The sequence below is a fragment of the Delphinapterus leucas genome, chromosome 6, assembly GCF_059928025.1.
Source record: "Delphinapterus leucas isolate spDelLeu-1000000601 "Yukka" chromosome 6, BTC_Dleu_Yukka2, whole genome shotgun sequence".
Taxonomy (NCBI): Eukaryota; Metazoa; Chordata; class Mammalia; order Artiodactyla; family Monodontidae; genus Delphinapterus; species Delphinapterus leucas.
The window spans coordinates 123,876,436-123,897,414 of record NC_143134.1 but is presented as its reverse complement, the minus strand read 5'-3'; the positions used below and the strand labels follow the sequence as shown (position 1 = coordinate 123,897,414).

General features: G+C 66.7%; 1 protein-coding gene across 2 annotated transcripts in view; it reads left to right on the top strand.

Moving 5' to 3' along the window:
* NOTCH1 (notch receptor 1) overlaps nt 1-20,979 on the top strand; it is a 46,948-nt gene that overhangs the window by 12,134 nt on the left and 13,835 nt on the right. For both annotated transcript variants that reach the window (XM_089914017.1, XM_022578160.3), the window contains exons 3-18: nt 7,857-8,119; nt 8,647-8,985; nt 11,031-11,153; nt 11,665-11,898; nt 12,248-12,403; nt 12,547-12,732; nt 13,036-13,149; nt 13,888-14,001; nt 14,302-14,535; nt 14,611-14,721; nt 15,293-15,485; nt 16,886-17,031; nt 17,281-17,394; nt 19,119-19,238; nt 19,550-19,702; nt 20,390-20,618. In XM_089914017.1, coding sequence (XP_089770143.1) covers nt 7,857-8,119; nt 8,647-8,985; nt 11,031-11,153; nt 11,665-11,898; nt 12,248-12,403; nt 12,547-12,732; nt 13,036-13,149; nt 13,888-14,001; nt 14,302-14,535; nt 14,611-14,721; nt 15,293-15,485; nt 16,886-17,031; nt 17,281-17,394; nt 19,119-19,238; nt 19,550-19,702; nt 20,390-20,618 — 2,829 coding nt within the window. The remainder of the gene's footprint in view (nt 1-7,856; nt 8,120-8,646; nt 8,986-11,030; nt 11,154-11,664; nt 11,899-12,247; nt 12,404-12,546; nt 12,733-13,035; nt 13,150-13,887; nt 14,002-14,301; nt 14,536-14,610; nt 14,722-15,292; nt 15,486-16,885; nt 17,032-17,280; nt 17,395-19,118; nt 19,239-19,549; nt 19,703-20,389; nt 20,619-20,979) is intronic.

The following is a 20,979-nucleotide window of genomic DNA, read 5'->3' as shown; positions in this document are numbered from 1 at the left end:
GCCCTCCCGGTCTGGGGAGAGCAGGCGGTCAGGCAAGAAATCCAGGCTGCTGGGGGCAGGGGGCGGGGGACAGCTGGGGCGCAGGGGACCCACACATTCCTTCTCTGCCCAGGGAGCTACTTCTGGCCCTTTAGCTGCCTCTAGGGGGGCGGCTGTGCTCTGACTGCTCCCTGGTGGCCGGCGTCGGGCCACCCTTGGGGGCAGGAGAGGTTAAGAGCTGCATTCAAATCCAAGTGGTGCCGTGGGCATAACCTGGCTGAGCCCTGCTTTTCTCGTCTGTAAAATGGGCCCTGTGTGTCCTTGCAGGGCTGTTTCAAGAGTAAGATGAGATACAGCTGGCAGAGTCCAAGTAGGTCCGGGAGTGCGGGGGGGTGCTGTCCACAGTTTCTTCATTCTGGGACCCATGTCAGGGGGTCCTTGGTGTCCTCCCCCTGCATTCTCGACCAGACGCTGGACACAAGCGGGGCTGCCCCCAGCGTCTGCCCTGGTCAGTGGGAGAGGACAGGAGCGCCGCCGGGCCACCCTTCCCTCTTCCCGAACCTCTGGGACGGCATCTGCTCCTGAGAGCAGAGGCGGGAAGTTGCAGAATGGTTTCTGGCCTTGGTGCGGAGCTCGGTCTGCAGTTGCTGACTTAATTAATCGCGTTTTGGATTAAGCCCTCCCCGTGGCGCCAGGCTGCGCGCGCATCCACCCCTTCATTGCATCCGAGCGTCTGGGGACGCAGGTCTGGCTCCGTCCTGCTTGGGAGCAGAGGCCCCCCGGCAGCTGTGGGGATCCCTGGCAGTAGGGGCGGCAGGCTCGTCCACGTGGGTCTCGGGGCCGTTGGGGTGAGCCCAGGGAAGGACGCCCATTCCAGCCTTTCTCCAGCTTCAGGCTCCATCTTTTGGGGGTGGTTGGTAAATTCCCCCAGCAGAGTGCAGGCGTGGGGGGCAGCAGGCTTTTCTCACACGCCCAACAGCCCCCGGGGCTCTCTCAGGACAGCCCGTTCCCGGGACCCCCTGGCCCCGTTGGCTGTGCCTTTTGCAGTGTCTGGGGTGGGGTGGGGGCTGGCCAAGCAGCGGCCGTCCCTGCCCCATGGGTGGGTCTGGGTTGCCTCTGCCCGCTGTAGCTGGGCCATCTCCGGGAAGCCGCTAGACCTCTGCACCGGCCCTTCCGTCCCTTCGGACGGGCAAGCCACTTCCCACGTCAAGGGTGAGGCAGCTCTGAGCGCCGCGGGGGGGCCCTGAGCCACGGGCGGGCATTGTTTTCCCTGCAGTGGGAAAGGTGGCTTCCCGGGAGGACGGCTTCCGTCCCGCACACAAAGGGCTTCCCCGTGCTCCGGCACTTCCTATCTCCAGCATATTTTAAACCATCCAAAGATGCAACTTGGGAGAAAGATTCTAGACAAAGAGTGGAGAGTGCCGGGAGCAGCTGCTGGGGCCAAGTGCGCTCCACACCCCACCCCACCCCGGGGCCAGGTTTCCTCCTCGGCCCGCTGCTGCCAGTCTGCACTGAGGATCGTTGTTGTTCGGGGTTGGGGCCTGTCTGCATCAGACCTGGCTGGTCCCTTTCCAGGGTCCCCCATCCCTCTGCAGCCCTGACTGCCCTTCTCCTCCTTCCCGACGCCCTGGGAGCCACCCCGCCCCGCCACCGCCCCACGGAGCTCTGAGCTGCCCCAGCCCAGCGGCTGCACAGGCTGGAGGGAGACCACAGCTCTGCCAGCTCTGGTGGGCCCCCCTGCAGTCACTTCCTGGGGCAGTGGGGCGGCAGGTCGGGCAAGGGGGCAGCAGTCCCACGCTGTAGCCTCCAGACCCATGGAGGGCCGACCACGCTCCGGGCTGACCCGGCACACCCCACCTGACCCATGCCCTGATGCAGAAAGGGGCAGAGATGAGGGGAGTGCAGAGGGCCATCTTCCAGGTGGCCCTCGGGTACAGCAGAGTCACAGCTGGGACCCAGCCTGCCCCTCGGACCGATATCTGGACAGAGGATCCTGCAGGCTCGAAAGAAACCTGGGGACGTTGCCTGCTGTGGCTCTTCGTCCTGGGGGCTTTGGGGAGCTGAGGGCAAGGGGCCGTCGGAGTCACTGGGTGCCCTCGCACCCTGGCTCTCATGTCTCCCCGGGGGGCTCTGTTCCCCAGAGCTGAGCTGTCCTGGCTCTTCCCAGTGAGGAAGGACCCCAGGACCCCGGGTGGGCGCAGTGGGGGTGGCCAGCAGGTGTCACCGAGCACGCACCCCACCTGCTGTGAGCACGTCATCCATTAGCAGCTGGTGTCTCCTGGAAGGTGTGACCCCTCAACTGGGATATGGGAGGCCTTGGACTGGCCTCTGCCCAAAGGAGCCCAGGACCGCCCCCCACACCTTGGCCAGGAACACAGTTGGGCTCCTTGACCCCGCCCCCTCTGGGGGAGGAGCTGGGGACCCAGAGTCTGGAGGCCCCCTGTCCTGCTCTCTCCTGGCCTCAGCCTCCCTGTTCAGTCTGCAGGTGGCCCCAGTCGCCTGGGCTGGGACAGGGGTCTCAGAACCTCCCGGCCAAGCTGCCCAGGGGTGGGCGGGCCTGCCTGCCTGGTGGAGGGCCTTAGTGCTCTTTGTTCAGTGCCACGGACCACCTCTGGGGAGGAGTGCAGGTACCAAGATGAGCCATCCATGCTCCCTGGCCCCCGTCATCAGGGCCCCTGGTGACACTGTGGGTTGGAGGCTCCTGGGCAGAAAGCCTGTGAAAGGAGGCTGTGCTGGTGTGGGGAGAGGGCTTCTCGGCCGGAACCCACTGCAGGCAGAGCTGGGCCAGGCTATGGGGTGGGAGGGGCCTTCGGCTGTGGGACCCACAACCTGGGGACGGGACCCCAGGTCCTGACTCGGCCTCCCTGGGAGCAGGCGGCTTGGTGGCCCCCAGCTTGGGGGCGGGTGTTTGGGAAGGGTAACACCCCCCCCACCTTTGTTGCTTGTGAGTAATCACGCTGCCCTCTGCGGCCAGAGGAACCTTTGGACTTCGGAGGTGGCGGGAAGATGGGCTGGAACGGACGCTGGTGGAGGGGCTGTCCCAGGGGCAGGCACGGGGAGTCTGCCTTCCCTGCTACTCCGGAGCCAGGTGAGAACAGGACGGCTGCAATCAGCCGGGGGCTCCTTCCACCTGGGGCTCCTTCCACCTGGGGCTCGGGATGCAGGCTGCCTGCTTGGGGGTCCAGGGCCCAGGGACCTGCAGAGCTGTCCCTTTCTGTGTTGGGTGGCACGGCCCCTGCCCACCTTTGGGGTGCAGGCTCCGGGCCCTGCAGATGTGGCCTCCGGCCGGGGTTACAAGCTCATCCTGCACATCCTGGCCCCCAGGCAGCGTGGGGTGGGGCGGGGCCCTCTGTGCCTGGGCCCTCTGTGCCTGGGGAGCCCTTGTGTCCCTCACGGCTTTCCTTAAACAGGCGCATCTCCCTTGGTGCAGCGAACATGTTCCCAGAGACGCATCGGTGAATTGCGTGCAGATCAAATCCAGCAGTGCTGGCTAGAGCGAGAGTCTCCTCTGCCCACATGGCCAGGTTGCCTCTGCGTGGGACCTTCTGTGAGCCCATGCAGTCCCCTCGACCCCCTCCCCGCACTCACAGGAAGCCGAGGCCCGGGCAGGCGGGGCACACCGCAGAGCCGGGGCTGGCAGAGCGGAAGGAGGCCCCTCTCGGCCCCCAAAGTCCCTTTGACCGAACTGTGTCTCACTCATCCATTGGCGGAGCCCCCAGGATGGCCCTCCCTGGGGCACCTCTGTCCCTCCTGCAGGAGGAAGGAGGGCAGCGGCACATCACTGATCCCCTGCCCCCCCCCACCTCCCGTCCCGGCCAGGGTGCAGGGCCCGTGCTCACCCCTGGCTCTGCCCCACTGGACCGTAAACTCCTTGAGGGCAGAACTGAGTAAATCCCTCCTCAGTACTGAGTCCCTCCCCCTTGGAACTGAGGGGAGGAGGGAGCAGTCATCTGTCCCCTGGGGGCAGCAGATGGCCTGCTTAACTTAGAAAGGAAAACAGCACAATTTAGAATTAGTCCCGGGTGAAAGGGTGAAAGGTCGAGGCAACATCTGTGTCGGGATGCTTCTTTCTGGGGTTGCATTTTTATGGAGCAGTGCTGGCTGGCGGGGTGTGGCAGGGAGGGCCGAGCAGGCACAGTGGAAATTTTGAGGCGGGAACAAAGCTCCAGGCCGGCGGGACCGCGGCCATTTGGTGCTCCTCTGGGGGTGGGGGTGGGTGTGGGTGCGAGCAGAGCCGCTGTGGGGGGAGCCGGCCCCTCTGCAGCCCCTCTCCTGGGGCCTTCAGCCCCACCTGTCACTCACCTGCCGCTGGCCAGGTGGGGCCAGAACAGGTCACCCCGGCCAGATGGCCAGGTTGTGTGTGGGTGGGAGAGAAGGCCAGCGGAGGGGTAGGTGCTGGGGTGACCTCCTTCCGGAGGGGAGCAAGGAACGGGGAGCCGTCGTGGGCCCCGGCTGCCAGGGGTGGGTCCTATCCCGTCTGCAGGAGGCTCGTGCCCCCGCCCCACCGTCTCGGGTTCTCCACACGGCCCCCGACGGCCCCTGGCCTGGAATCGCACGGCAGGTGTTGGGTGTGACTTCCCTCTCCAAGCCTGGCACCTGTCCCTGCCGGGCACTTACACTGACCTGCCAGGACAGGTGTCGAGGACAGAATGGCCGAGAGGGGCTTGCTCACTGGTGCTGGTGGCCTTGCCCATGTCTGATCAGCCTCACGGGCCTTCCACCTTCTTAGGGACGGGTTGGTGCCGTGGGTGCCTCCCCAGGAAGCCCAGCACTGCAGCCAGGGTAGGAGAGAGGTGCAGACAGGTCCAGGGGACAGAGGGGGCAATGGCTGGAGGCTGGCCAGAGCAGGGACAGGACTCGGGAGGGGGGAGGGCGCTGGGGAGCGGCCTCCGGGACTGGCTGAAAGCTGCTCCGCCACCCCCCACCACCCCCCAGGCCCAGACCCTGCCCGCCTGGCTCAGGGCTCCCTCCCTCCCAGCTGAGGCTCCTGCCCAGACCCTGGTCGTACCTCACACCCCACGAAGCACCTGCCTCGGCGGTCCCACCCCCGGAGGCTGCCCCTCCCTCTGGCCCTGCCCATCCCCTGGCTGGGGTGCTGGTGGACGGTGGCCAGGCCTGGGCCCAGCCCCGGAGCCGGCCCGGATGGGCAGCATGCCTTCACGGCAGTGTCCACCAGGCCTGGGCGGGAGTGGGGAGGACAATGGGCCCCCTCAGCTGCCGCCTTCCCCCACAGAGGGGCCTCCCTGGCTCCTGCCCCGCCCACTGGGTTGGCGGCCGCCACGCCCGGCGGACAGCAGCTGCTCCCCGCGTACCCAGCCGCAGGCGCACCTGCTCCCCAGCCGCCCTTTGTCCGCGCTGCGGACGCCTGATTTACTGGGTGCGTTTTCCCTCTTGCCGGCCCAGCATGATACAGCCTTACTGGCTGGGATGCCCCCGGTCCAGGCGGATTCTCCCACAGTCCTCCACGTTAGGCTCCCCACTCAGGATGGGACGGAGGGGGGTTGGTTCAGGGGCACACTGCCCCATGGCTGGAGGGTGTAGGGTTGTGCCTCCAAGTGGGCCCTTCTGGTCCACTTGGGAACACGGCTGAGCAGGGGACTGCTCTAGTGGTGGCAGGCCCCACCCAGGGTGCCCCCCCCCACCCCCGGGACCAATGATGGAGGCCTCGCCTACGAGAAGGATGGTGCTGGGCAGCCTCGTGTGGATTCCCCTGAAAGCCGTGGGGGCGGGCCCGCCTCATCTCGCCCGTGCGGGTGGGCTTCCCTCCCCTTGGAGCTGGCGGGATGGGGGCAGGGCCCAGAGGCGAGAGGGAGGCGTGGACAGGACTGGCTCCCATCCCGCTTCGATGACCAGCACCCTCTGTGCAGCACCCACTGCCTGCCTGCTCCGTCAGTAGCTGGGGAAGAAAAAAGAGCCTTTTCTCCAAGTGGGAGCCGCGGCCAGCTCCCGCCTGACAATGGAGGGCATTGAGAGGTGGCGGAGGTGCTGCCTCCTGGGTCTCCCCCCTCCCACCCCCAGGGCTCTGGGTTCCCAGTGCCACTCGGGCCGGGACCAGGCGGCCTGTAACTGGATCCACGCACAGTGGGGGTCACACCGCCTTCCCCAGGCTCTGGGGTGTGGCCTTGCAGGAGCCAAGGTGCCAGGGCGCCAGCGGCACGGGGGCCGCGTGCTGGGGTCTGTGCCCCTTGCGAGGAGCCAGCCACCCCCCGCTCCCTGAGCAGGCTGGCTCAGGCCTGAGTTACCTCCCCCGGACCCCTCCCAGAGGGCAGCTGGTTTTCTTTAAGCCAGTTGGTTTGGAACTTTCGGCTTCTGGCAACAGATGGCGGGCCGGAGTGGCCATTTCGCGTCCTCCCCGCCTGCCCTACCCAAGCCACAGCCACAGATAAAAGGCTTCAGGGAGACAGATGCCTCCCAGGCCACGGGGACAGGGGAGCAGCCCAGCTGCTGAGAAACGCACAGACCCCTGCCGCCCGAAACTGCCACCGCCAACCCTGGGGAAGGGCCTCTCCAGGGGCCGCCCCTCCCCTTCTTCCCTGTGCAACTTTGCTTTTAGCCGCCGGGGCAGGCAGGTGGGGAGGGAGGCGGGGGCTGGCGTTTGTCGGGGTCAGGGGTTCTGGTGGGCTCTGGAAAGTGGGACGGTCCGGGCTCAGGAGGGCCCTCTCTTCATGCAGGGGAGCCCAGGCTCCTGGCAGCGCCCCCTGCTGCCCCGTCAGGCGGGAGGAGGCTCCGCCCACAGGTGCCCAGAGCTGTGGGCCCAGCGTTGGGGCCGCCTTCTCAGGCTGCTGCAGGCTGGGGGCGTTGCCGCTGGGAAGAGTGATGCCTGGCTGGTCCCAGAGCCTTTCCTGAGGTTTTTCCTCGAGTGCAAGGCCGTGAGGTGACCTCACGGGGGCAGTTTATGGCCCAGCCCCCAGAAGCCGAGGCGACAGGTGGCCAAGGGGGGCCCTGGGGTGGGGATGACAGGCGCTGAGCCCTTCCCTGCAGGGAACGCGTGGCACCAGGCCTGGCACCAGGAGGGCGGCAACCTGCCTCCCCTGCCCCAGTCACAGCCTGGGCAGTGAGTACCCCAGGGAGCGTGCCGGCCTGCCAGAGCGGTGGTCCTCCTGGACCCCGGCTTCTCCAGCCGGGCAGCGGGTGCCTCTACTCCTGGCTGGCGTTGCGTGGACATCTGTCGTGAAGCCTTGACCGCGCAATGGAAAAGCCGTGTCTGGGTGCTATGTGTGGGTGGGGATGGGTGCCGACCAGCACGGCCCCCAACGCATCAGACCCCTGACAAAGAACTCCACGTCGCGAAGAAGAAAACGGGAAGCCAGGCCACGTTGTGTTGGCAGTCGTTTCCACGTTTGTTATCCTATTGATGTTGAAAGAAAAAAAGCTGTGAACTCTTTTATTAACCAAATAACGCACATTCATTACCGAAAAGCTAAAGAGGAGAGAAAGCAGGCAGCCCCCCGAAACTAAAGATTTTACAGAGCGCCGCTGCCCTCGGCAGAGGACGGCCGTGTCTGCCCGTGTGGTCCCCTTCTCGGTGGCTTGCCAGGGTGCAGACAGGTGCCTCCGTGAGTTCTGACACCTATGCCGGCGCCCACCGAACACTCCGGTCTCTAGTTTCTCCAATTAACATAATCACTTTTCTTTATGGAGGTGAAATTCACTTAATGTAAAATTAGCCACCTAAAAGCGTACAGTTCAGTGGCGTTTGGCACACTAGTGATATTGGGCAACCCCCGCCCCCTCTGGTCCCAGAACTTCCCCTCTCTCCTCGCGGGGCCTCACCCGGCTGTGCCCGCTGCCCGGGGTGGGGCCCCACCAACGCCGGGGCTGGTGGCGGGCGGCTGGCTGGGGAGCGGGCACTCACCGCCCCGGTGTGTCTGCCGCAGCTGCAGCGGAGCCTTTGCGGGCCAGCGATGCCAGGCGCCCAACCCCTGCCTCAGCGCCCCCTGCAAGAATGGCGGGACGTGCCACACGGTGGAGCGCGACGGCCTTGTGGACTACACCTGCCGCTGCCGCCTGGGCCTCTCGGGGCCGCTGTGCCTGACGCCCCGCGACCATGCCTGCCTCGCCAGCCCCTGCCTCAACGGCGGCACCTGCGACTTGCTGACTCTCACCGAGTACAAGTGCCTCTGCCCCCCGGGCTGGTCAGGTGAGGATGCCGGCGGGAGACGCGGCTGTGGCGCTCAAGAGGGGTGGGCAGGCCCCGGCCCTCCCCCAGCTGCCCGCACAGCAGTTGCCGGCCCGTCTGTGTGGCTGGGGAGGGCTCTGCTCGGCCGTTGGGGTCCGTGATCCAGAAGTGGCGCAGAGCCCCCCCCGGAGGGTCCCCACGCCCCTCTCCAGCCCTGGAGGGCCCCACCCCTGCCCGCCTCTGTGAGAAAAGGGGACACTCCCACCTCCCTCCTGCCAAGAGTGCAGGCCCCCCTTCAGGAGCCATGGCGTCACTGCGGGCACCAGAGTTTAAGAACACGGGCTCTGGAGGTGCGCCTGCCGCTGTGCATCCTGCGACAGTCACTCAGCCCCTAAGCTGTCGGGGTCGTGAGGTGTCAGGAGCCGACGCCGTGGGGCCCATCCCCGGCGGGCACCTCCGTGGTGCCTGGAGGCGGCCCCCGGCTCTTGGGACGGCCTGGCGCGGGGAGCAGGGAGGCCGGCTGACCCCCTTCGCCCCTCCCCCGCCAGGGAAGACATGCCAGCAGGCGGACCCCTGCGCCTCCAACCCCTGTGCCAACGGGGGCCAGTGCCTGCCCTTCGAGGCCTCGTACATCTGCGGCTGCCCACCCGGCTTCCACGGCCCCACCTGCAGGCAGGACGTCAACGAGTGCAGCCAGAACCCCGGGCTCTGCCACCACGGTGGCACCTGCCACAATGAGGTCGGCTCCTACCGCTGCGCCTGCCGCGCCACCCACACCGGCCCCCACTGCGAGCTGCCCTATGTGCCCTGCAGCCCCTCCCCCTGCCAGAACGGGGGCACCTGCCGCCCCACGGGGGACACCGCCCACGAATGCGCCTGCCTGCCAGGTACCGCTCGCTGCCCCCTGCTGGGGGTGGCCGTGCTCCCCCTGCCTGGTGGGAGGGCGGGGGGTGCCCAGGGCGGAGGGAGCACAGGGCTGGAGCAGGGCCGGCTGGGCCTGGGGGTGGACGTCCACTGGGCGCGGGCGATTGGAAGGCAGCCTTGGGTGTGGTGTAGGGGCGGGGCTGGAATGGGGGCCACCCATTAGGCACCTGCCCACCCACTTCTGCCCGGGGACGGGTCCGCTGTGACCAGACGGCTGGGCCCATGAGCCCTGATGCTCCTCCCCTGCCGCCAGCCTTCTCCAGGCCACTCAGGAACCCCCGAATCTTGAGCTCCCTGGGACCATGTGCACGTTACAGAACTCTCCACGGCAGCAGGGAGCACCCTCGCTCGTGCGGCCCCCGGGCTTCCCCTGTGTCCCCGAGGTGGGGACAGTGAGGCTGGGGCTTACGCGTCACTTGCCCCAGTGGTGGCCCTTCCTCCTGGCCCCGCTGGTCTCCCACCGGTGGGGCGACAGTGGCGGGCACAGCCCCCCACCCCCCAGCAGCTCCACTGTCCCTGTTGTGTGTCCCACACTTGCCACTGTAGTTTTCATCTGAGTCAGTTTTGCTGCCGGTGATCTAAAAATACTGATAACGACAAAGAGGTTTGAAGACCTCTCGTCTGTCGTCTGCGCATTGGCGGTTAGGCGGTTAGGCAGGAACGAGGAAGGGAAGGGTGTTTCAGGAGGGGGGCGGGATGAGGTTTGGGTGCTGGAGGGGAGCCCAGGGTCTGGCTGACCCAGGGGTGAGCCGAGGGTCGCCCCAGCCCCCATGCTGCCGCAGCCCAGCTCGGCCCCTGCAAAGAGGAAGTGCTCTGCCCGCCCACCGTCCATGAGCCCCGGGCCTTGTCACTGCAGCGGCCGCCTCTGCGTGTAGACGCCGGGCGCATGCACTTCCTGCGTGTCAGTGGCGCTCCCCTCGCCGCCTGCCTGCCGCGGCGCTGCTGGCTGCCCAGCTGGGCTGGTCAGCTGTCCACAGGGGGCTGGGCCAGGCGTGCCTCCCGGTTCTGGGTTCAAATGCCTTCTTGGTGGTTGTGGGACCCCAGGCCTGGGACCTTGTGTCTGGCCACGTGGGTCAAGCGGGGCCGTGGAGGTGGGCGGAGTGGGGGGCCAGCCAGAGGGTGCTGCACACCTGGGGCAGGTGTGGCCCCACCTGGGGGGGGTGAGGTGAGACCCAGCCCGCTTTAGAACTCACCCTCCAAGGCCAGGGAGAAGCAGCGCTTCCGGCCCACCGCATACAAGGGGGTCCGGAGTGAGGGCTCCGGGCTCCCGTGCGGGGGCCTCGGAGGGAGGGGTAGGAGGGAGTCCAAGGCACCCCGGGAGGAGCATTAATCAGTAACTGGCTGCAGGTTGGGCTATTGCCAGACGCCCCTTTCTCGGTTGATTATTGAACCAGCGGGAGTTGAATGGATTAATAGCTAACTGGCTGGCCACAGGCTGGGGGAGGATGTGGGCCCTGCCCGTGCCTCTGTTCCTGGGAAGCCAAGAGCCACACCTGCAGTCCCCCCAGGACTGCCCACCTGGGTCCCACTGTCTCCCCGCTCCGGTTCCCTGCTTGGGGGGCCCCCGGGCCCAATGCAGCCCCTGCAAGGCGGGGTATCTGTGGCCACACACAGGGGTGTTGCAGAGAACCCCCAGCATGGGGCGGGCCAGCAGACACTGCCCAGTTACTGGAGCCACTCACTACACAGAACGTCTTTTATAGCAGAACCTCTAGAAGCCTGTAATCCTGAGTCCCTGTCTGTTCAGCCGGCTCTTTACAAAATGATTCCTTCGAGAGGAGTGTGTCGCCTGTCCTGGTCACAGGAGTGGGAAGGGTGGGGCGTGGACCCCCGAGGGTTGTGTGGCCATGGAGGGACAGCTCTCTGTCCAGAGTAGGGTGTCGTGGGTGCAGCCAGGAAGATGCCAGAGGCCAGGTTGAGCATGGCAGGGAAGGTGAGGGCCGGGACGCGCGCTGCCTAGCCCTGTGGGGAGGCTTGACCGGGCCCCTGGCTCCCCCCTGCCACACAGGCTTCACCGGCCAGAACTGCGAGGCAAACATTGACGACTGTCCAGGAAACAACTGCAAGAACGGAGGCGCCTGCGTGGACGGCGTGAACACTTACAACTGCCGCTGCCCCCCGGAGTGGACAGGTGCATGCACGGGGAGGCCTGGGTGGGCACCACCACTGCTGGAGCACACGCATGTGGCGGGCCAGAGGGGGGCCGAGAACCTGGTCCAGGCCGGGAGGGATTCTGGAGTGACCAGGGGCTGCCCCGCCACTGGGCTCTCAGGCCTCTGCCCCAGCAGCCAGCACAGATGTGGCATCAGCTGGTCTGTGCAGGCCATTTGCAGCCTGGCCCCGGGCAGCCCTGAGCCAGAATCAGGTCCCCAGTTTGAGCCCAGGTGCTGGGCAGGACACGGGGGCGCTGGCTGGTAGGACGCCGGCCCCGCCCACAGACGAGCGTGGACCCCAGTGCACCTGTGCCCGCACAGCAGCCAGATGAGAGCCCCCTCCGGCGCCAGGGGTGCAGGGGAAGGAGTGATTCAGGCTGGCGGCAGGTGGAGGAGTCATGAGGGAAGGCTTCCTGGTGGAGGGGGCCCTGCGCCCCGAGGGGGAGGGTCTGGAGGCGCCGCCTGGCCCGACGGTCCCGGCCCCCGCAGGTCAGCATTGCACCGAGGATGTGGACGAGTGCCAGCTCATGCCTAACGCCTGCCAGAACGGCGGGACCTGCCACAATGCCCACGGCGGCTACAACTGCGTGTGCGTCAACGGCTGGACAGGCGAGGACTGCGGTGAGAACATTGATGACTGCGCCAGTGCCTCCTGCTTCCACGGTGCCACCTGCCACGACCGCGTGGCCTCCTTCTACTGCGAGTGTCCCCACGGCCGCACGGGTGAGCGCCGACGAGGCGGGTTCTCGCTGCCCTCGCCCAGCGGTGGGCCCCCTCGGGTCAGGGCTCACGTGCGTGGCCTTGCGCAGACACACGGACTGCAGCTTTGCGGGGTGACCCCAAAAGGGGCCTTTCTGGGGTGAAGGGGCTGGCGGGGCTGGGGCGTTGCCTGCCATCAGGGCTGCTGGCAGCGAACCTCCCGGAGTGACACTCCACAGGGTCACTAGCAGTGGCACAGTGCGGGGGGGGGCCCTCCCTGGGTAGCCAGGCGGGGGTGGAGCCCGGCGGTGGGCAGCCCGCGTCCCCAGGCCGGGGGCAGCGCCTCGGCTGAGCACCGCCGCCCCGTACCCAGGCCTGCTGTGCCACCTCAATGACGCCTGCATCAGCAACCCCTGCAATGAGGGCTCCAACTGCGACACCAACCCCGTCAACGGCAAGGCCATCTGCACCTGCCCCCCGGGCTACACGGGCCCGGCCTGCAGCCAGGACGTGGACGAGTGCTCGCTGGGTACGGGCAGCCGAGGGGGCAGCCAGGGCGCTGGGGAACCTGGTGGAGATAGTCTGATGGGGGAGGCGGGCACACCCCAGAGCGTTCTGGAGGCCAGGGCTCCCGGAGCAGCCCCTCACTGCGCCGTGCCCGCCCACCCCCAGGCGCCAACCCCTGTGAGCACGCGGGCAAGTGCATCAACACGCTGGGCTCCTTCGAGTGCCAGTGTCTGCAGGGCTACACCGGCCCGCGCTGCGAGATCGACGTCAACGAGTGTGTGTCGAACCCGTGTCAGAACGACGCCACCTGCCTGGACCAGATCGGGGAGTTCCAGTGCATCTGCATGCCCGGTGCGCGGGGCGCCGCCTGATGGGCGGGGGTGGGGAAGCCGCATCCAGGCCGACGGACCCCAGCGAGCACCCCGGCCGTATCTCCTCTGCCCCCCGGCCTCCGTGCTCACCCAGGCCGCGGCCCCAGCGGGTATCTGGGGAGACCGAGCCAGGCCCGTGGGGCACAGTGGAGAGACCAGAGCTGGGCAGCTGGGTCAGCCCCGGGGAGCAGGTGTGGGGGGGGCATCCAGAGCCCTCAGCTGTGGTGAGGGCCGCCCAGGTGGGTCACGGTCCCCTGCACCCCTTGACCGCCCCCTCCCCCAGGCTACGAGGGCGTGCACTGCGAGGTGAACACGGACGAGTGTGCTAGCAGCCCCTGCCTCCAGAACGGCCGCTGCCTAGACAAGATCAACGAGTTCGTGTGCGAGTGTCCCACAGGTGAGGCCGGCCCCAGCCGCGCCCCCCGCGCGGGAGCGCCCCGCTGTCCCTGAGGGCTGCCGGGTTGGGTCCCCCAGCGGCTGGGTGGGAGACGGCTGACTTTCACCTCAGGAGCGAGTGGGGTGTTTTCAGGCTTCCCCCAATGGGCAAGGCTGGGTTGGGCAGGGGGTCCTGGCCCCTGACCTTGCTGAGGAGCCCGGGACCCAGAGACCCTCCTTCCTGCTGGCGGGTCCCTGGGAGCAGCAGTGTGCTCGCCGACCCCTGAGGGACCTCGACAGGAGGAGGTCTAGCCTGCCCTGGCCGCCCGTCTCCGCCAGCCTGCAGTGGACATGATGCCCAGGAGGGCCTAAGGAGCCTTTGGGGGCCCGAGTCTGTCCCAGGGGAGGGCTGGGGGCTGGGGGACGCCGGACCCGGGGAGGTGTTGTGGGTCAGAGCCTTGGATCTCCCGGGATGCAAATCAGCTGTTCCAGACACCGAGCCGGGAACCTGATTCTCAGCCCGACAAGGCTGTAGCCATAGCAACCGGAGTCAGTCTGGGGCAGAGGCCCCTGTATGAGGGAGCGGGAGGCGTGTGACCCGAAAGGCAGGAGCTGAAAGGGGCCGAGAAGAGAATGGGGGGTTGGCCCAGCCCCGGCGAAAGCACTCTCAAGGGGCCCTCCCAGGCACTCCCTGCCCTTGGCTGGCTGTGGGGCCGCTGCGCCCATCGTGTCTTACCGCCGTCCCTCTCCCCGGCTGCAGGCTTCACCGGGCACCTGTGCCAGTACGACGTGGACGAGTGTGCAAGCACGCCCTGCAGGAATGGCGCCAAGTGCCTGGACGGGCCCAACACCTACACCTGCGTGTGCACAGAAGGTGCGGGGCCGCCCGACTGCCAGGCTGAGCGGGGGGAGGAAAAGCAGGCGTGTAGGGTCCAGGGAAGGGGAACAGCCGGGAGCTGAGGCTGGGAAGGTGACCCCTCATTCTGGGGCCTCTGGTCCAGGGGCCAAGAGCAAGGTGAGGCTTTGACCCGGGCAGTGGGGGACGTCCCCAGACATCCCCAGTCTCCCCCGGCAGGAGCGCAAGTGACCCTGGGTTGGCTGGTGGCGTCCTGGGATGGGACGGCCGCGTGCCCGGGGAGCAGCCCTACTTAGCTTCTCAGCCCCCGCCCTGCAGGCTACACAGGGCCCCACTGTGAGGTGGACATTGACGAGTGCGACCCCGACCCCTGTCACTACGGGTCCTGCAAGGACGGCGTTGCCACCTTCACCTGCCTGTGCTGGCCGGGCTACACGGGCCACCACTGCGAGACCAACATCAACGAATGCCACAGCCAGCCCTGCCGCCACGGGGGCACCTGCCAGGACCGCGACAATGCCTACCTCTGCTTCTGCCTCAAGGGGACCACAGGTGCCTGGCCAGGGCTGTGACTGGGGGGCTGGGGGCGGGGCCAGGGACTGAGTGCCTCTTGTCTCCCACCGCCAGGCCCCAACTGTGAGATCAACCTGGACGACTGTGCCAGCAACCCCTGTGACTCGGGCACATGTCTGGATAAGATTGACGGCTACGAGTGTGTATGTGAGCCGGGCTACACAGGTGAGCCGCTCGGGGACCCGCAGGGCTCTGTCCCCCCGGCCCTCGTCACGGCCTGCCTCGGGGGCCCAGGCTGTGCTCACACCTCAGGGTCTCCGGGATGGGCCAGGTCTGGAGACCGTGGGGGCAGGATGGTGTAGGCCGCCCACCGCCCAGGGCCCAGCTGTCGGACCACCAGCTTTGGCAACGGTGGCAGAGACCACGGAAGGATCGGGGCTCCGGCCGGCACCGGACGGGCATCCCTGAGGCTCTCGTTCCTGGTCAAAGCCGGCCCAGCAGGCCCAGGGCAGAGCCAGGCTCCCGGCACACGTGCTGCCCTCCACGGCCCTCTGCCCTGAGGGTGTCCAGGGTGTCCTGAGCCTCAGCCCTCACCAGCCAGCTCGGCCCCTGGGCCCGGGGAGGGGAGTTCGTGTGGGTGGGAGTTTGTGCCTCGGAAGGACCTGGGGAGGGGGTTTCACGGAGGGGGAGACTGAGGCCCCGAGGGCTGGGACCCACTCACCGAGACCCCGCACACTCTCCCTCCGGGGGTGTGGGCGTGAGTGTCTGAGCCGCCGCCCCGTCCCCCCGCCCGCAGGGAGCGTGTGCCACATCAACATCGATGAGTGCGCGGACAACCCCTGTCACAACGGCGGCACCTGCGAGGACGGCGTCAACGGCTTCACCTGCCGCTGCCCCGAGGGCTACCACGACCCCACCTGCCTGTCCGAGGTCAACGAGTGCAGCAGCAACCCCTGCATCCATGGGGCCTGCCGGGACAGCCTCAACGGGTACGGGGCCACCCCACACTCTGCATCCTCGGGAGCCCTGCCCCAGGGAGGCGGCCTGCTCGGGGGCTGGCGGCTGGCGGGCCAGGGAGGGGCAGTCGCGAAGCCCCGGCCTGGCCAGCAGTGGGCCCCGGGCTGAGTGGGTGGGTGCCGGATCTGCCGTTGGTGCCCGGAAATGTGCCGTCGGGCACTCGCTCAGCTCCTGGCCTGTGCCCAGCGCTGCCCTGGGCTCCGTGTGCTCACGGGCCACAGTGTGCGCTCGGGAAACACATTTGTGCCGTGGCCGCAGGCAGGGTTTCTGTGACATCGCGGCGTGCTGAGATGATTGCTCTGGGCTTTGTCCTGGTTCCTGAGATCACTCAGATCTATAAAAGTGGAAGGAGTGTCTTTTGTTATTTGTCAAAGCCCCTCTCAAGCACACCTGAGGACGAGGCTGGGTGCCAGGGAACTGTGTGATGAGGGGGTTGGATCTTTGAGCCCCACCCGGACCTCCAAGGAGGGGAGAGGGGCTGCAGGGTGTAATCACCAACAGCCAGTGATCTAAATGGGTCACGCCTGTGTGAGGAACCCTCCATAAAAATGCAAAGTGCAGGAGTTCAGAGAGCTTCCGTGTCGGTGAACAGGTGCAGGGGTGGCGGGCACAGCTCTGAGCCCTTCCCTGTACCTGGCCCTGTGCATCTCTTCCATCGGGCTGTTCCTGAGTTTCACCTTTTATGATAGACCACGAATCTTGTATGTAAACTGTTTTCCTGAGTTTGTGAGCCATTCTGGCCACAAGGAAGGCGTCTGATTCGTAGCTGTTCGCTCAGAAGTACAGGTGACAACCTGGCGCTTCAGGTTACTGTCGGACGTGGGGCCAGTCTTGTGGGACCGAGCCCTGTCTGTGGGGTCTGCGCTGACCCCAGGTAGTTAGTGCCAGAAGTGAACTGTGGGATACTCAGCTGGTGTCCCCAGAGCTGGAGGATTGCGTGGCGTGGGAAACCCCCTACGTATGTGGCGTCAATATTAGAGTGTAGAGAAGCTTACTTTTAGTTTCTGACACCCGTTATGTGCCTGACACTGCTCTGTCTAGATGGGGCCATTGACACGGGCAGGGACCCCATGCCCCCGTTTGGCACAGAGAGGGTAAGCCCACCGTCCAGGGCCACACAGCGAGGGAATGGTGGAGGGCTTTCTGACCACTGCCCTGAACTGGGCACTGTCCCCAATCTAGTTTAACAAACCCTCACCACCTTCTTGGGCAAGGTGGGCTATTTAAAGGTGTTTAAAGGACTCCGAGGGTCAGAGCGGACCAGCGCCTCCGACCAGCTAGATCATAGGAAGGTGGCAGAGCGGGGAGTGCCCCCAGCCTAGGCCCTCCCCTCTTGGGCCACACCTGAGCTGCTGTGTGGTCACCCCTGCAGGTACAAGTGTGACTGTGACCCCGGGTGGAGCGGGGCGAACTGTGACATCAACAACGACGAGTGTGAGTCGAACCCCTGTGTCAACGGCGGCACCTGCAGGGACATGACCAGCGGCTACGTGTGTGCGTGCCGGGAAGGCTTCAGTGGTGAGTGGGGCAGGGCTCCTGGTGCAGAGCGGGCCCCCCAGGGCGGCAGCGCGGGGCCAGGACACAGGTCCAGCCACCGCGACCCGTGGCGGCTCCCTCCCTGGGTTGGGGGGGGGGGCGGGTGTGCAGACCTGCTGGGGTTGAGTCCAGGCCCCAGGCTCAGCGCAGGGCCCTTCCTCCACACCAGGTGGGACCTGGCCACAGCACCCAGGGTGACGGCCACACTGACTGCTGTCCCTCCCTCTCCAGGCCCCAACTGCCAGACCAACATCAACGAGTGTGCGTCTAACCCGTGTCTGAACCAGGGCACGTGTATCGACGACGTGGCTGGGTACAAGTGCAACTGCCTCCTGCCCTACGCAGGTGAGGGCGGGGCCTGGGGGCGGGGCCTGGGCCACCCGCGGGAGTGGTGCGCGAGGGGTACGCAGTGGCTTCCGGGGCTGGCCTTGCCTGCATTGCTCGGCGGGCATCTCGAAGGCTCTGCTCTGTACTTGGGCCTGGCCACATTAGGGCCTCGCACGGCAGGTGTCATTGCCAGATGAGCCCACAAAATACCGGGTGCCTGGGAGGAAGTTTTAGTATAAGTAGGTCCCAAGTATTTTATCTGGTGAGGTGGCCCCCTTGGTGGCAGAGCTGGGAGCTGGGCCTGGGCTGTTGACCTCCACGGCCCAATGTCCATGCTGCCTTGGGCCCCTGGCGGCCAGGCCGCCCTCCGCATCCGCTGGCCGGGCCTGAGGGATTCCTTTGATGGCGGGCCCTCTTTGTGTGGGGAAACAAGGAGCCTTTTGTTCCCGCTGAGAGCGGCGGGAGACTCGTCCCCGGGCGTCTCAGCCTCCGCCACTGGCCTGACCAAGGGGATCGCGAGATATGGTCCTTTCCTTAGAAGAGATTTGCCAAGTGTTAAAAAATAAAAGTCCACAACGACTAGGGCCACCAGCCCCACGGGGAATGGGCAGAGGGCGCTGCCACTGGGGACGGTTGTGGCCCCCAGCGGTCCTGAGAGGGCCCCGGCGGGCGGGGTGGGGCCCATGACTGTGGTTCTCATGACATCGGGCGGCCCATGGCCAGAGCAGTGTTTTCTTTCACCAAAGCTGGGGAGCTGGACTTTCTCTCTCGCACCGGTGAGGAAACTCTCCCCTGGTGGCCGCCCAGGGGCTTCCGCGCCCAGGGCGCACCCGAGTCCCTTTCGGACACGTTGACATCGGGGCCGGCGGGCCGGCGGGGAGGAGCCGGCCTGTGCTGACCTGCTTCCCGTCTGCCCGCTTCCTGCTTCCCTCTGCACAATTGTCGGAAACTCTAGCGAATTTCCTGCCTGCCCGGGTCGCCGTGGAAACCGATAGAAAGAAAGGCCCTGGACAATCACACCCGCGGGCCGGGGAGATAATGGTCCACGGGGAAGATAACGCTTCCTCGCGGCCTCAGGACTCAGTCCCGTGGGCTGTAAACAGGAAGCCCTGCATAGGGCTTTCAGGGAGGAAAAGTCACCCAGTGTGCACGGGGGTCTAGCCAGACTCCCATCCCCGTCCCAGGGGTCCTGACACCTCACCCACCGCTCCCCTGATAAGTAGCCCGTGCTCGGGGCTGAGGCTGGCCCGTCCCCGGCAGCGAGGGCTCGTCCCCTGTTGTCACGGCCTTTGTTCAGTGGCCTCCTGCGTTGGGTACTTGCTGCCCTTGACACAGAGCCCCTGGATTAGCTCCCAGGCCGCCGGCTCAGTGCAGGGCCCTCTGCTACCGGGAGGCGAGGAGGGGGCGTGAGGCTGGGAGCAGGTCCAGGGCCCCTGTGACGCTGGGGGGGCATCAGTCCCAGCCCAGCCCTTGCTGCTGGCGCTTTCGGCGGGGTGAGGCCCAGGCCGTGCCCCACAGCCTGTCGCGGGGCAGGGGATCATCTGGGTCGTGTTCGGGTCCTGACTCGACCGGGCACTCACGGGGGTTCCAGTGCCACACCGTATGCCCCACTGCGGGGCAACCAAATGTGCTTTGGTGGTAGAGCCACCCGCAGGTGGTGGCCGCAGTGGTCTCTGTCAGGTGGTGCCATGGGGCGTTGACCCTCCGGGCCGGGGCTCCCCGCCTGTGCCTCTTCCCCTCAGGAGCCACGTGCGAGGTGGTGCTGGCGCCATGTGCCCCCGGCCCCTGCAGAAACGGCGGCGAGTGCAAGGAGTCCAAGGACTACGAGAGCTTCTCCTGCGCCTGCCCCGTGGGCTGGCAGGGTGAGCCAGCGAGCCCAGGAGGCGCTGGGACAGGGAGGGTGGGGGTTCCGGGGAGCTTGGGCATCTGTAGAGCAAGAGGTAGTGAGCTCCCCGTCCTTGGAGAGGAGCCAGCGGGCTGCAGAGCCCTCCCAGCCTTGGACGTCTGCATCCGGCTCGGCCCCACGTTGGGGGACAGCAAGTCGGAGAGCCCCTCCTTCCCGGGACGCCCCCAGAGGACCACCCCGCGGCTGCGGAGGCCCCGCTCCTGGGGGGCAGGGGAGAGTCCTGTGGGGAGGGGGCTGAGCTAACGGCTCCCTCTCCCCCTCCCCCAGGGCAGACCTGCGAGATTGACATCAACGAGTGCGTGAAGAGCCCGTGCCGCGCAGGAGCCTCCTGCCAGAACACCAACGGCGGCTACCGCTGCCACTGCCAGGCCGGCTACACGGGCCGCAACTGCGAGACGGACGTCGATGACTGCCGGCCCAGTGAGTGGCCGGCCAGCTCCGTCCACCTCCGAGATGCTCAGACCTGTTTCCCCAGGGGGGGCTCAGGGCAGGGAGCTCGTCGGGGTCGGATGGGAGAGTGGACGGGGCAGCACCCGGGTGCAGGGTTGGCGCTGGCCAGCTGGACCCTCCAGGAGGGCACCTGGTCAGGGGCCGGAGGAAGTGCTGGGGGGGTGGCCGCTGTTGACCAGCGAGGTGTTCCCACGTGGTTCTGGAGGCTCTGGAGCCAGGTTGCCAGGCTTCAAGCCCGTCCTAGCATCTCCCCACCAGACTCCAGGGCTCCTCCCCCAGGGCCTTGCCTGCCCGGGCCCGGCGTGGCTCTTACTCTTGTCGTGGCCCCCTGAGGAGCGGGGCTCTCAGACCCCTGGTTCACATGACCTTGGCGTCCGGAGAAGCCGAGTATGTCATCTGGCGTCACTGGCGAGCAGGGAAGACTGACTTCAGCCTTGCTTGGTGTCACTGTTAAGCCTGGACGTTCTTCCCTCCCTTGTGGCCTGGGGACCGGGAACACGGGGTGGGGTGTAGACCCCAAGCCCGTGATGCAGCCTGCCGGGTCAGGGGCTCCTGGCCGGACACCGTGGGGGCAGTGACGGGGTCCCCGCAGCTTCCGTTGCCCTGGCAGCGGGGGTGGTGCCCGCCCATCAGGCCTGCCCTCCCTTCCCCTCCCAGACCCGTGCCACAACGGGGGCTCCTGCACAGACGGCATCAACACGGCCTTCTGCGACTGCCTGCCCGGCTTCCAGGGCGCCTTCTGCGAGGAGGACATCAACGAGTGCGCCAGCAACCCCTGCCGCAATGGCGCCAACTGCACCGACTGCGTGGACAGCTACACCTGCACCTGCCCTGCGGGCTTCAGTGGGATCCACTGTGAGAACAACACGCCTGACTGCACGGAGAGGTGCGTGGGGGCCACGGCCACCGGTATGGGCGCCGTGCAGGGCGGCCCCGGGCCTTAGGCTGACGTGGGGAGGCAGATGGGCCGCAGGGCCACGCAGTGTCAGGCAACCTGCACACCGAGCAGGTGTCTGCCTGGTGGGCACACAGTGCCAGTCGGGTTGACTCAGATGCTGTTCCTCCTAAAAGAGCTATTGTCCATTGACCCGTGTGACCTAGAAGCAGGAACCCTGGTGGTTTATGCTGAAGAACTGGCATTCCTCCTTCTATCAGACCAAGGACCTTGTAACCCATCTAGCTTCCTTATTTGCCTTGGCTGCCAGGAGGCTCAGTGTTGAAGCTCATTCCTGGTTTCTGACATAACT